This window comes from Oncorhynchus clarkii, chromosome 10 (assembly GCF_045791955.1).
Source record: "Oncorhynchus clarkii lewisi isolate Uvic-CL-2024 chromosome 10, UVic_Ocla_1.0, whole genome shotgun sequence".
NCBI lineage: Eukaryota > Metazoa > Chordata > Actinopteri > Salmoniformes > Salmonidae > Oncorhynchus > Oncorhynchus clarkii.
In genome coordinates this window covers 37,324,602-37,340,368 of record NC_092156.1, presented here as the reverse complement: position 1 = coordinate 37,340,368, position 15,767 = coordinate 37,324,602, and the positions used below count along the sequence as shown (strand labels likewise).

Genomic DNA, 15,767 nt, shown 5'->3' with positions numbered 1-15,767 from the left:
CCTTCTAGCCCGAAGTCCAGCGCGCTATCGACTGTGCCGCAAAAGCATGCTCAAGCGGCAGAGTCGATATCCGCTCTTGTAAACCCAGGGTCGTTACTACTCTTTGTCCCTCTTGAGGCGCCGTAGCCAGTGTACACTTCCTCAAAATAATCTGAATTAATCTCAAATAAGGTTTTATTGGCGATTAGGTTTTAGTGGCGCAATTTTATATTTAAGATGTTTGTTGTAGTATTTCTCATGTGATTTTTGCATGAAAACAAGTTGTCTCACGCTGACTGACAACAAACACTTGATTGAAGAATCCCTACTGTTGACCAATGATGAAGGTGCATAGACTTCAGTTACCGAATTTCAATTTACCTCAAGAAACTAAAATTGTGTGCACGAACAGCCCAAAAAAAACAACATTGCAGAAGACCAAAACGTCACAACATGTCGTCATAATATATACAAACTATTTTGAACTGTTTCGGATGGGAAGCATGCATTTCATAAGACATCCATCTTTTTACACATCATAACCTGTTTTATTGAAAAATCCAAATCACAAAATAACTCCTTCAAGACAGGCCTTAGAATCATATTTCTAAAAATTCCATATAATAAAATACTTAGCAAAGGGTTGATATACAAAAACAAACCCCTAATCATGGTAGCTACTAGTGTGCATGGCTATATGTCATAGCAGATACACTTGGTCTATAAAGAGTCATTCATAAGTATGTGTCTCTCTGAAAATGGAAAACGTGGTATTCCAGCGCTTATTTCATATGGACTTAATAAAATCTTATGTAAAAGTAATACTGTTGAGTTTCCAAACAAAGATGTCCTCTTAGAAAGACAACAATCTCTTTAAATGCCTAAAATTAGAATATAATAAAAAACTACAATCTAATTACAGTTTGATGTTTTCTCTTAATTTGTGGAAAATGCTTACAGTAATAGGTCTACTTCAAAACAAACAAACCTGCTCTGAAATAATGACACCTAAAATGTGGCCAACCATAACATAATTGCAGCTGTCCTGCATTGTGTTGTTTTGTTAATTTTGTAGTTTAAAACAGTGTGAGAGATGAATCACTCAAAAAATAACTAAATTATAATCAATAAAAACACTCTCCATCTATAACCCAAGTCTGGAAAAATGTATTATCAAATTTTATTCACTTTAAACCATTATTCTATAAAAAAATGTCCCTGATGCATCCACTTATTTCATAATTCTGAATAACATTACTTGTAATGTGATTTGTGCACCATTATTCATATACACTTTGCTGTACTTTTGTTTTGCTTTTTGATATGTATTCTGGTCTTGTTTGGGTAAAAGGCACTGTAGCTTGTGTGAGGCAGGTCTGCAGTCTATAATGAATGGACCAAGTATGGCACCGCTGTGGGGGTTATTGTAGTTGCAAACAAGATACATCACATACACTCAAACTCGTCTATACGCTGCTTGGTGTTGCCCGACCGAATCTGCCGGAGGGTCTTGTACTTGTCCCGTCCAGCTTTCACATTATCTGCATGGATGATGTCATTTGCGGTTTTCTTGGTCTCATCTCGAGCGATGGCCAACTCCGAGCTCAAAGCCTGGTAGAGGAAAGATAACATTACTGCCAAGTCTCACTACGGCTCACACAACAACACAGACCAGGACATGTTTATAGGCCCCATTCTTGTAATCTCTACAATATCATAAAGAGTGATGCAACCCTTATAAACAGCTGTGTCTCTAGTCCTGGAGGTGTTTGATGTGGACAGCAGCCACAGTCGGTCACTCACCAGCAGGTGTTGCTGCACGCGCTCATTCTTCTCGGCTTCGGTCATACGCTCCTCCTCGCTGCGGTCTTTGTAGGAGATGCCGCCCGTAAACTCTGCACTGGCCTGGTCGCTGGTCTCGTCGTTCTCGTCATGCTCATTCTCGGCCTGCATAGGCTCCTGTATGTGTGATGCCATGATTTTGCTGTTCAGCTCCTCTTTGGTCTTCTCCAGGTCCTCCTGCACCATGCAGGCCTAAGGGGGGCAGCCACCAATGTTAATGACTCATGGTATGAACTGATTCAGGAGAAGGAATATCAATCAATAGGTTATGTGATAAAAACAAACATAGGGGTGAACTTCAGGTGAACTACAGTGTTAGCTAATGGTTTAGCCGAGTCCAGTATAATCTAAAATATCCATAAAGGATTTTGTGTCACTACAGCACTAGACAATCTTTCACCTGTCTGATTCTGTTCAAATAAAATAAAATGTTATTGGTCAAATACACTTGGTTTGCAGATGTGATTGCGAGTGTAGCTAAATGCTTGTGCTTCTAGTTTCGACAGTGCAGTAATATCTAACAGTATTCTAACAATTCCACAACAACTGCCTAATACACACAAATCTAAGTAAAGGGATGGAATAAGAATATATACATATAAATATAAGGATGAGCGATGACCGAGCGGCATAGACAAGATGCAATAGATGGTATAAAATAGATATGTAAACATTATTAAAGTGGCATTATTAAAGTGACTAGTGATCCATTTCTTAAAGTCGCCAATGATTTCCAGTCTGTATGTAGGCAGCAGCCTCTCTGTGTTAGTGATGGCTGTTTAACAGTCTGATGGCCTTGAGATAGAAGCTGTTTTTCAGTCTCTCAGTTCCAGCTTTGATGCACCTGTACTGACCTCACCTTCTGGATGGTAGTGGGGTGAACAGGCAGTGGCTCGGGTGGTTGTTGTTGTTGATGATCTTTTTAGCCTTCCTGTGACATCAGGTGCTGTGGGTGTCCTGGAGGGCAGGTAGTTTGCCCCCGGTGATGCGTTACGTAGACCGCACCACCCTCTGGAGAGCCTTGCGTTTGTGCGTGGTGCAGTTGCCGTACCAGGCGGTGATACAGCCCGGCAGGATGCTCTCAATTGTGCATCTGTAAAAGTTTGTGAGGGATTTAGCTGACAAGCCAAATTTCTTCAGCCTCCTGAGGTTGAAGAGACGCTGTTGCGCGGCCTTCACCATACTGCCTGTGTGGGTGGACCATTTCAGTTTGTCCGTGATGTATATGCCGAGGAACTTAACTTTCCTCCTTCTCCACTGCTGTCCCGTCGTTGTGGATAGTGGGGTGCTCCCTCTGCTGTTTCCTGAAGTCCACAATCATCTCCTTTGTTTTGTTGACGTTGCGTGAGAGGTTGTTTTCCTGACACCACACTCCAAGTGCGTGTCTCGTCGTTCTTGGTAATCAAGCTCACTACTGATGTGTTGTCTGCAAACTTGATGATTGAGTTGGAGGCGTGCATGGCCACGCAGTCATGGGTGAACAGGGAGTACAGGAGGGGGCTGAGCACGCACCCTTGTGGGGCCCCAGTGTTGAGGATCAGCGAAGTGGAGATGTTGCTTACTACCTTCACCACCTGGGGTGGCCCGTCAGGAAGTCCAGGACCCAATTGCACACGGTGAGGTTGAGACCCAGGGCCTCAAGCTTAATGATAAGCTTGGAGGGTACTATGGTGTTGAATAGAGGTCGACCGATTAATCGGAATGGTTGATTAATTAGGGCAGATTTCAAGTTTTCATAACAATCGGAAATCGGTATTTTTGGGCGCCGATTTTTTTATTTTATTATTATTATTTCATACCTTTATTTAACTAAGCAAGTCAGTTAAGAACACATTATTATTTTCAATGACGGCCTAGGAACGGTGGGTTAACTGCCTCGTTCAGGGGCTGAACGACAGATTGTCGGCTCGGGGGATCCAATCTTGCAACCTTACAGTTAACTCGTCCAGCGCAATAACGACCTGCCTCTCTCTCGTTGCACTCCACAAGGAGACTGACTGCCTGTTACGCGTATGCAGTAAGCCAAGGTAAGTTGCTAGCTAGCATTAAACTTATCTTATAAAAAACAGTCAATCATAATCACTAGTTAACTGGTTGATGATATTACTAGATATTATCTAGTGTGTCCTGCGTTGCATGTAATCTGACTGAGCATACAAGCATACAAGTATCTGACTGAGCGGTGGTAGGCATTCATTCAAACAGCACTTTCGTGCGTTTTGCCAGCAGCTCTTCGTTGTGCGTCAAGCATTGCGCTGTTTATGACTTCAAGCCTATCAATTCCCGAGATGAGGCTGGTGTAACCGAAGTGAAATGGCTAGCTAGTTAGCGCGAGCTAATAACTTTTCCAACTTCCCTCGCTCTGAGCCTTGGGGTGGTTGTTTCCCTTGCTCTGCATGGGTAACGCTGCTTCAATGGTGGCTGTTGTCGTTGTGTTGCTGGTTCGAGCGAGGAGAGGGACAGAAGTTATACTGTTAAACTGGCAATATTAAAGTGCCTATAAGAACATCCAATAGTCAAAGGTTAATGAAATACAAATGGTATAGAGAGAAATAGTCCTATAATTCCTATAATAACTACAACCTAAAATTTCTTACCTGGGAATATTGAAGACTCATGTTAAAAGGAATCACCAGCTTTCATATGTTCTCATGTTCTGAGCAAGGAACTGAAACGTCAGCTTTCTTACATAGCACATATTGCACTTTTACATTCTTCTCTAACACTTTGTTTTTGCATTATTTAAACCAAATTGAACATGTTTCATTATTTACTTGAGGCTAAATCACCCTAGTAAAACTGACTATCCTACCGATCCTCGACTTCGGCGATGTCATCTACAAAATTGCTTCCAACACTCTACTCAGCAAACTGGATGCAGTTTATCACAGTGCCATCCGTTTTGTCACTAAAGCACCTTATACCACCCACCACTGCGACTTGTATGCTCTAGTCGGCTGGCCCTCGCTACATATTCGTCGCCAGACCCACTGGCTCCAGGTCATCTACAAGTCCATGCTAGGTAAAGCTCCGCCTTATCTCAGTTCACTGGTTACGATGGCAACACCCATCCGTAGCACGCGCTCCAGCAGGTGTATCTCACTGATCATCCCTAAAGCCAACACCTCATTTGGCCGCCTTTCGTTCCAGTTCTCTGCTGCCTGTGACTGGAACGAATTGCAAAAATCGCTGAAGTTGGAGACTTATCTCCCTCACCAACTTCAAACATCTGCTATCTGAGCAGCTAACCGATCGCTGCAGCTGTACATAGTCTATTGGTAAATAGCCCACCCATTTTCACCTTCCTCATCCCCATACTGTTTTTATTTATTTATTTTTCTGCTCTTTTGCACACCAATATCTCTACCTGTACATAACCATCTGATCATTTATCACTCCAGTGTTAATCTGCATAATTGTAATTATTTGCCTACCTTCTCATGCCTTTTGCACACAATGTATATATAGACTCCCCTTTTTTCTACTGTGTTATTGACTTGTTAATTGTTTACTCCATGTGTAACTCTGTGTTGTCTGTTCACACTGCTATGCCTTATCTTGGCCAGGTCGCAGTTGCAAATGAGAACTTGTTCTCAACTAGCCTACCTGGTTAAATAAAGGTGAAAATAAAAAAAAATGATTTTATTAATGTATTATATTAAGTTAAAATAAGTGTTCATTCAGTATTGTTGTAATTGTCATTATTACAAATATGTTTTTTTAATTTTTTTTAAAAATCGGACGATTTAATCGGTATCGGCATTTTTGGTCCTCCAATAATCGGTATTGGCGCTGAAAAATCATAATCGGTCGACCTCTAGTGTTGAATAATGAGCTGTAGTCAATGAACAACATTCTTCCATAGGTATTCCTCTTGTTCAGATGGGATAGGGCAGCGTTATGTGATGATGGCGATTTCATCTCATGTGGACATATTGGGGCGGTATGCAAATTGTAGTGGGTCTAGGGTGGCAGGTAAGGTGGAGGTGATATGATCCTTGACTAGTCTCTCAAAGCACTTCATGATGACAGAAGTGAGAGCTACAGCACGATAGTCATTTAGTTCAGTTACCTTTGCCTTCTTTGGTACAGAAACAATGGTGGTCATCTTGAAGCATATGGGGACAGCAGATTGGGATAGGGAGAGATTGAATATGTCCGTAAACACACCAGCCAGCTGGTCTGCACATGCTCTGAGGACACGGATAGGGATGCCATCTGGGCCGGCAGTCTTGCTAGGTTTAGCACTTCTAAATGTCTTACTCACGTCGCACATGGAGAAGGAGAGCCCACAGTCCTTGGTAGTGGGCCGCGTCGGTGGCACTGTATTATCCTCAAAGCTGGCAAAGGTGTTTAGTTTGTCTAGAAGCAAGACGTCAGTGTCCATGACGTGGATGGTTTTCTTTTCGTAGTCCGTGACTGCCTGTAGACCCTGCCACATACGTCTCATGTCTGAGCCGTTGAATTGCAACTCCACTTTGTCCCTATACTGACATTTCACTTGTTTGATTGCCTTTTGGAGGGAATAACTGCACTGTTTGTATTCAGCCATATTCCCGGTCATCTTTCCATGGTTAAATGCGGTGGTTCGCGCTTTCAGATTTGCGCGAATGCTGCCATCTATCCATGGTTTCTGGTTATGGTAGGTTTTAATAGTCACTGTGGGTACAACATCTCCAATGCTTTACCTTATAAACTCACTCACCGAATCAGTGTATAAATCAATATTATTCTCTGAGGCTGCCCGGCACATTTCCCAGTTTGTGTGGTCAAAACAATCTTGTAGCGTGGATCCCGATTGGTCAGGCCAGCATTGAATAGTTCTTGTCACGGGTACATCCTGTTTGAGTTTCTGCTTATAGGACAGGAGGAGCAAAATGGAGTTGTGGTCAGATTTAACGAAGGGATGGCGGGGGAGGGCCTTGTATGCACCGCGGAAGTTAAAGTAGCAGTGATCCAGTGTATTTCCCGCATGAGTGCGAGAATCAATATGCAGGTAGAATTTAGGTAGCCTTGTTCTCAAATTTGCTTTGTTAAAATCCCCAGATACAATAAATGCAGCCTCAGGATGATGGTTTAGAGTCCAGTGAAGTTCCTTGAGGGCCGTCGTGGTATCGGCTTGAGGGGGGATATACACAGCTGTGACAATAACCAACGAGAGTTCTCTTGGGAGATAATATGGTCGGCATTTGATTGTGAGGAATTCTAGGTTAGGTGAACAAAAGGACTTGAGTTCATGTATGTTGTTATGATTACACCATGAGTCGTTAATCATGATGCATACCCCCCCGCCATTCTTCCCAGAGAGATCTTTATTTCTGTCGGTGCGACACAAAGAATCCCGGTGACTGTACCGACTCCGACAACATATCTCGAGAGAGACATGTTTCCACGAAACAGAGTATGTTACAATACCTGATGTCTCTCTGGAAAGCATCCCTTGCACTAATTTTGTCCACCTTGTTATCTAGAGACTGGACATTGGCGAGTAATATACTCGGAAGCGGTGGGTGGAGTGCACACCTCCGAAGTCTGACCAGGAGGCCACTCTGTTTACCTCTTCTGCGGCAACGTTGTTTTGGGTCAGCCTCTGGGATCACATCAAATGCCCTGGGTGGTGGTGCGAACAAAGGATCCGCTTCGGGATAGTCATATTCCTGGTCATAATGTTGGTAAGTTGACGTCGCTTTGATATCAAATAGTTCTTCCCGGCTGTATGTAATAAAACGTACAATTTTCTGGGCTAACGATGTAAGAAATAATACATTAAAAAAATACTGCATAGTTTCGTAAGGACTAGAGGCGACCCCCTCTGTTGGTGCCTTCTTGCTGTTGCCCCTTGGCAGAAGAAATATGACGTCTATAAGATTCTACAGTCCTAATGGACCCAAAATATACATTTATTCCCTGGGTGACAGGTGCACCAATCAGTGACAGTCTAAGCTCATAAATCCATGGTATGAAAATGGGTTTGTTCTAGACAGCACAATCACAGGACATTTGGGACCTGCCATTTAGATTTGCTTTCTTTCAAATGCTAAAATAGGGAAAAAAGCACAATGGGGTGAAAGATATCCTCCCAGGCAAACAGGATTTCCCTAACGTAAAGACAGAGAACCCTCCCCTTACAGCCAGGCCCACACCACAGCATGAGTCACCATGCCCACAGGGAGGAGAGGAGGGGCCCTTCCTATGGAGCAGTGCCCTGCACCAGAGGGAGTCTAAGTATGGTATCTTAAAACAAACAGTGCCCAACTGCTATAACTTCAGAACAGAAAATCAGGGCTAAGTTTGAATGCTAGGCTATGGTTTTCCTAATTTTTTACTTTTTTCTAATGGATAAATTACTGTAACATTGACTATAGTTTAATGACACATGGGACTAAACCATTTGAGAAGGTGGGGGAGGTCAGAGTGAATGAAGAGAGCAGTAAGCTGAGACCACACCTTCTGTTGCCACTGCGTTGCCTCATCCTCCTTTTTCTGCTTGGCGTCCTCCAGTAGGGAGATCTTTGAGGTCAGCTCAGCCAGTTCCGTGGCCTGTGGAAACCATTTTTTTATTTTCACTTTCTTTCCATGAATTTGGATTTGAAAGTTTCAACAGATGTTTGCTTATTTTCCTTTCCAACCCATGTGAAGACTACCACAGTTAGAAAACTAGAAGTTAAACAATGATTTTCATACATTTCACAATTTCTTAACTATCATGATAATACATGTTCCTATACAATACAAATAATAATTGATGTGTTATATTCCAATGAATGAACTACAGTAATTCATAATCATCCCTTTACTCAGCTCATCACTCTGTAGCACAATGCTACGTGCTGACACTGCGTGTGCTGTTCATTAATGTGTGTGTAACTCACCAAGTGTTCCTGGTTCTTCATCTGGTTCTCAGACTGCTGGAGCAGGGCGGTCTTGGCCTCCTCAGCCATCCTGCGTTCCTTCTCCAGACGCTCCGCCTCCTCCTGAGCACGCTTCCTCTCCTGCTCCAACTCCAGGGCCCTCCGTGTCTGCTCCTCCAACTCTGCACACACAGTAATGATGATAATAGACAGAATTAATTAGGTGTACTGTAGCTTGGGCTTCATTAATCTCTCTTGCAAAATATGTTTTACCTCAACAAGACTAACTTGCATAAATAAAGGATAAATTAGGCCTTACAGTGCTTTACATTGTATGGGGTGAACACACAACTTGTGTATTTAGACAACAATCAATAAAAAGCTATGAACAACCACACTTATAAGACTCCCAGCTTTAAGAGTGAAGATAATAGTTTGTTTATACTACAGAAATAGGGTGTTTCCAACCTTGCTGAGCTTTTTTTGTCTGTTCCTCAATCTGTTTCAGTCTCTCTATAAGCTCCTCCTTCTCCTTTTCAATCTTTTCCTTTTCTTTTTCAGCAAGTTCTCTCTTCTTCTTTTCGTTCTCCAGCAGTGCCCTGGTGGACAGAGGCCGTAGAGTAAACAGGGATATAGAAGGGAGGGAACATGGATAACTTCCTAACATTGTCAAGCCTTCTTTATCAGACAATAGGCCAACGTAAACATTAGCTAAATAGATCTGTCATTGTTCTGATGGCTACTGAAGTTAGAGGGAATTTCTTATGAAAAATCCACTCATAACAAAGACCCTCATGTGTGGCCAGTGGCCACTAGTTGACACCCACAACAGTCTGCTGATTTTAATGTTAGAAACTATCAATTGATGCACAAATGCCCTTCAAGTTCAGCTTTATTTTTGAGCATTGCTGTTGGGCTTGTACAAGGATGACACAGAGGCAGGAGTAACCAAAGGTCGGATGTCTTGAAATAGACTCATGTTAGCAGTAGCTTGAGTGTGTGGTGGTGGTGACACTGACCTCTCCATCTTCTTGTGGTTCTTCTCCTCTCTGGCCTGGGCCTTCATCTGCTGTACCTCGATGGTGTCTGGTTTGCGGCGACGCATATACAGCTCATGGTTGCCCATGCAAAGTGCCAGGATGCGCTTGTTGATACGCAGTCGTGGAGCATAGAATACAAAGTCCTAGAAGAGAAAGCATGTTTGACTATCCAACGTGGTCTCAGAGCATTTCGTATTATTTTATACATAAATCTCAGACACTCCATTTAGTTTGAATTGTTACGTTTCGTATAGTATGTATTAAATTGTGGATGTCCATCATCCATTTTGTATAATATGTTACGAATTTCCAAAATGTACAATATGTTACAAATTTGCAAATGTATATGTTAAGAATTCCAATTTGTTGTGACCAATGTTAGCTAGGTGGCTAACGCTAACATTAGCTAGCTCTAGGGGTAGGAGTTAGGTTAAGGTTAGGGTAAGGGTTAGCTAAAAGGGTTAAGATTAGGGGAATGGTTAGCTAACATGCTAAGTAGCTAAAAGGTAGTAGCTAAGTAGCTAAAGTTGTCTTTGATGAGATTCAAACATGCAACCTTTGGGTTGCTAGACATTAGTTTTTGTCTCAAGTAACTTATACCAAATGTAACATATACTAATTACAGTGTCCGAGATGTATATTTACTATGTTATGTCTGGTCTATGAGACCAGTCCATACCAGTAATCTTTCTAAAAATAATTATGGCAACAATAATGATTTTTTGTACCTAGGAGATACTGTATAATACTGTATAACCTTATAAACTATGGATGAGTATAGAGAGGGTGGTTACATACTGGTGCTTTCTTGTCAATGGGTTTAATGACAAACTTCTTGTCGTTGAAGGAAATATTCCTGATTTCACTCCATGGGAATCCAATTTTAGGTGTCATCCTGTTGAGGAAAAAATAACATATAAACAGTGATATTTGCACTATTTTGCACGTAGTCATAATCAGAAAACAACCATTGTACCTAAGTTTGTACAGCATATGTTTAACATATTTCAGTCCCATACGTGTGAGTACCCCTGTGGTGTATATTTCGACATGAGTCACTCACTTATCATTTTGTTCGTAAATGTTGAGTCCCAGGGCGTCTACTCCTAACCACAACTCTGATCCTTTCTTGTTCTTGATGCTGAAGTAGTTGACACCGTACATCTCCAGGTCCTGGGCGATCTTCAGGTACTCCATCATTGAATCCTCTCTGTGGAAGTATTACAAATTACATTAAATCCTTTCTTTTTTTTCAATGACTGGTGCAATGTTCACAAGTATGTGGTACATTTTTACAACTGTAAGCACAAAAATCAAAACAGATGTTTCAAAAACTAAGTACATTTTCAATTGATTGAGTACAATAAACCTAAGTCAAAGTAATTTGTTCACTGCACCAAATCACTCTTTCAATTTGTATACATATTCAATCTAGGTATCTGCTTTTCAAAATGTAATATTCACATTACTTTTGATATAATTTGCTTGTCATTTGTTAGCAATACCTTTAACTATCACTTAATCAAACTGCTCAAAACTAATAACTACTGAACCAAAATTATGTAGTGCCTAGTTTACGTACATGTAGAGTGGGGGAAAAAAGTATTTAGTCAGCCACCAATTGTGCAAGTTCTCCCACTTAAAAAGATGAGAGGCCTGTAATTTTCATCATACGTACACTTCAACTATGACAGACAAAATGAGAAAAAAAAATCCAGGAAATCACATTGTAGGATTTTTAATGAATTTATTTGCAAATTATGGTGGAAAATAAGTATTTGGTCAATAACAAAAGTTTATCTCAATACTTTGTTATATACCCTTTGTTGGCAATGACAGAGGTCAAACGTTTTCTGTAAGTCTTCACAAGGTTTTCACACACTGTTGCTGGTATTTTGGCCCATTCCTCCATGCAGATCTCCTCTAGAGCAGTGATGTTTTGGGGCTGTTGCTGGGCAACATGGACTTTCAACTCCCTCCAAAGATTTTCTATGGGGTTGAGATCTGGAGACTGGCTAGGCCACTCCAAGACCTTGAAATGCTTCTTACGAAGCCACTCCTTCGTTGCCCGGGCGGTGTGTTTGGGATCATTGTCATGCTGAAAGACCCAGCCACGTTTCATCTTCAATGCCCTTGCTGATGGAAGGAGGTTTTCACTCAAAATCTCACGATACATGGCCCCATTCATTCTTTCCTTTACACGGATCAGTCATCCTGGTCCCTTTGCAGAAAAACAGCCCCAAAGCATGATGTTTCCACCCCCATGCTTTACAGTAGGTATGGTGTTCTTTGGATGCAACTCAGCATTCTTTGTCCTCCAAACACAACGAGTTGAGTTTTTACCAAAAAGTTATATTTTGGTTTCATCTGACCATATGACATTCTCCCAATCTTCTTCTGGATCATCCAAATGCTCTCTAGCAAACTTCAGACGGGCCTGGACATGTACTGGCTTAAGCAGGGGGACACGTCTGGCACTGCAGGATTTGAGTCCCTGGCGGAGTAGTGTGTTACTGATGGTAGGCTTTGTTACTTTGGTCCCAGCTCTCTGCAGGTCATTCACTAGGTCCCCCCGTGTGATTCTGGGATTTTTGCTCACCGTTCTTGTGATCATTTTGACCCGACGGGGTGAGATCTTGCGTGGAGCCCCAGATCGAGGGAGATTATCAGTGGTCTTGTATGTCTTCCATTTCCTAATAATTGCTCCCACAGTTGATTTCTTCAAACCAAGCTGCTTACCTATTGCAGATTCAGTCTTCCCAGCCTGGTGCAGGTCTACAATTTTGTTTCTAGTGTCCTTTGACAGCTCTTTTGTTTTGGTCATAGTGGAGTTTGGAGTGTGACTGTTTGAGGTTGTGGACAGGTGTCTTTTATACTGATAACAAGTTCAAACAGGTGCCATTAATACAGGTAATGAGTGGAGGACAGAGGAGCCTCTTAAAGAAGAAGTTACAGGTCTGTGAGAGCCAGAAATCTTGCTTGTTTGTAGGTGACCAAATACTTATTTTCCACCATAATTTACAAATAAATTCATAAAAAATCCTACAATGTGATTTTCAGGATATTTTTCTCATTTTGTCTGTCATAGTGTACCTATGATGAAAATTACAGGCCTCTCTCATCTTTTTAAGTGGGAGAACTTGCACAATTGGTCACTGACTAAATACTTTTTTGCCCCACTGTATATAGTTTAATAACTGCTGAACACTGTAAAATAAATGTATCAATTTGACATCAATTTATGTTGGAAGTTAAAACCAAATCATATATGTATGTGGCTTTAAATACTACATCATAATTCTCCATCAGCCAGTGTGTTTCAATAGGACAAAGTGGAACGAGTCACTGTATGTGCTACCATTTAGAATTATAGTGTAGTGTACAATGCACTGCTGAACTAAATGGTTGTATATAGCAATATATTCCACTCATCTGAATTTCATTGATGAATCAATTAGAGAGAAAGGCGATACTATATCAGTTGTCAAGACATGTAGAAAAGGTGATCTTGTACAATGTTGCATGGGGCAGAAATGGCATTCAACACCATGCTACACCAACATACATCTTTAAAATCACTTATTTAAGTTTTTTTACAATCATAATAGGCTAGTTCATATACATACAATTTAGATTTCACATCAATACATGCGTTCATAATTACATTACATGGTTTACAAATTTAATAGTGTCCATGGAAGATTCTGTAGGCCAGCTTCTTTTTAGTTTACATTTACATCATTTAGCAGATGTTCTTATCCAGAGCAACTTACAGGAGCAATTAGGGTTAAGTTCCTTGCTCAACGGGACATCCACAGATGTCGGCTCAGGAATTCAAACCAGCAACTTTACGGTTACTGGCCCAACGCTCTTAACCGCTAGGCTACCTGCCGCCCTAGTTCTGTTATGATTTTTTTTAAATAGAGTTTGAGGGGACAAAAATTAGTTTTATAGTCAATGCATCTTGTCTTCCAAATCTTATTGATCACAATGCATATTACTGTCCACCATCATTCTTTAGTATTGTCATCTATATGAGTATCGAAGACACCTACATCAAAATCTTCATCAGATCCCATATTTCTTTAGTTCTGTAGCAGTTGCATAAAAAGTGTTCTAAACTCTCTTCATCAAGACAATTAGGCATAAGACAAAATGTACTTTTAGCAAAACAGCTCCACTTTACTACAGCACGCACTGGTAGACGTCATACAGAAATCAACCATGCAGTATCTCTGTCAATTGTGTACTGAGTAGATTTTGAATGCACTCTTCACTTTCTGCAGGGATCAGGGTTTCGGTATGCAGCTTCACCACCATACATTTAATCAGATATCACTTTAAAAATAGTTTTGTTCGAGTCACTGTTCCAGAATCCTTAAGAGTCTATTGACGCACCCGTGTCACGGGACTTGTCTGAAGGTAAACGGTACCAGTTAAAGAAAATGTATGGACGTACAGTGCCTTTGGAAAGTATTCAGACCCCTTGACTTTTTCAAAATGTTGTTACATTACAGTCTATTCTACGGAAAAAAATGTTTATCCTCATTAATCTACACACAATACTCCATAATGACAAAGCGAAAACAGGTTTTTAGAAATGTTTGCACATTTATATAAAAAACTAAACAGAAATACCTTATTTATATACAGTGAGAAGAAAAATAATGTGAACCCTTTGGAATGACCTGAACTTCTCCATAAATTGGTCATCAAATTTGATCTGAAGTTCATTTATTTTTAATTGAACCTTTATTTAACTAGGCAAGCCAGTTAAGAACAAATTCTTATTTAGAAACACGGACGATGCTGGGCCAATTGTGTGCCGCCCTATGGGACTCCCAATCACGACTGAATGTGATGCAGCCTGGATTCAGCACTGTTGCTACTCTCGCTAGGAGTGGCCGTCCTGCAAAGATGACTGCAAGAGCACAGCGCAGAATGCTCAAAGAGGTTAAGAAGAATCCTAGAGTGTTAGCTAAAGACTTACAGAAATCTCTGGAACATGCTAACATCTCTGTTGACGAGTCTACGATACGTAAAACACTAAACAAGAATGGTGTTCATGGGAGGACACCACGGAAGAAGCCACTGCTGTCCAAAAAAAATATTGTTGCACGTCTGAAGTTTGCACAAGTGCACCTGGATGTTCCACAGCGCTACTGGCAAAACATTCTGTGGACAGACGAAACTACAGTTCAGTTATTTGGAAGGAACACACAACACTATGTGTGGATAAAAAATGTCACAACACACCAAAATCAAAACCTTATCCCAACTGTAAAGTATGGTGGAGGGAGCGGCATGGTGTGGGGCTGCTTTGCTGCCTCAAGGCCTGGACAACTTGCTATCATCAACGGAAAAATGAATCCAATAAAGACAGCAGCTGTGCAACAACGCTCCCCATCCAACCTTACAGAGCTTGAGAGGATCTGCCGTGAAGAATGTGAGAAACACCTAAATACAGGTGTGCCAAGCTTGTATCGTCATACCCAAAAAGACTCAAGGCTGTAATCGCTGACAAAGGTCCTTCAACAAAGTACAGAGTAAAGGGTCTGAATAGTTATGTAAATGTTATATTTCCGCTAAAAAAAATTAAGAAAAAAAAATCACTAAAACAGTTTTTCTTTTGTCATTATGGGGTATTGTGTGTAGATTGAGGGGGGGGAAAATAAATTGTAATCAATTTTACAATCGGGGTGTAACCTAACAAAATGTGGAAAAAGTCAAGGGGTCTGAATACTTTCCGAGGGCATTGTATATAGATCCCGAGTAATTTCATTTCATATTTAATTTCTATATGGATGGGAGGTTTAGAAAGCTCATCAGCCATCCAAACTCCTTCTGTTTTTACCATAGCCAACTACTTAACAATACCCCTAGTAGGATAGTGAAACTGTATTTCTCATCATGCTCACAACATGCCATTGGATTAAAATGATAAAAATTCTGGTTTGCAAACAAATAAATGTGCATGTCAAGTTATGGTAAAATGCTCTCATGGTATTTCACAAAAGATTCACGGAAAACCTAGATTTTGCATGAATGACTAAGG

The 15,767-nt window shown here is 41.0% G+C and overlaps 1 protein-coding gene across 1 annotated transcript in view; it reads right to left on the bottom strand.

Moving 5' to 3' along the window:
* Nucleotides 1-505: 505 nt before the first annotated feature.
* LOC139418423 (moesin-like) overlaps nt 506-15,767 on the bottom strand; it is a 36,175-nt gene continuing 20,913 nt past the window's right edge. The window contains exons 6-13 of the mRNA XM_071167832.1: nt 10,776-10,922; nt 10,511-10,607; nt 9,692-9,855; nt 9,141-9,271; nt 8,694-8,854; nt 8,269-8,361; nt 1,783-2,013; nt 506-1,590 (exon numbers count right to left, since the gene is read on the bottom strand). Coding sequence (XP_071023933.1) covers nt 1,426-1,590; nt 1,783-2,013; nt 8,269-8,361; nt 8,694-8,854; nt 9,141-9,271; nt 9,692-9,855; nt 10,511-10,607; nt 10,776-10,922 — 1,189 coding nt within the window. The 3' untranslated portion in view covers nt 506-1,425. The remainder of the gene's footprint in view (nt 1,591-1,782; nt 2,014-8,268; nt 8,362-8,693; nt 8,855-9,140; nt 9,272-9,691; nt 9,856-10,510; nt 10,608-10,775; nt 10,923-15,767) is intronic.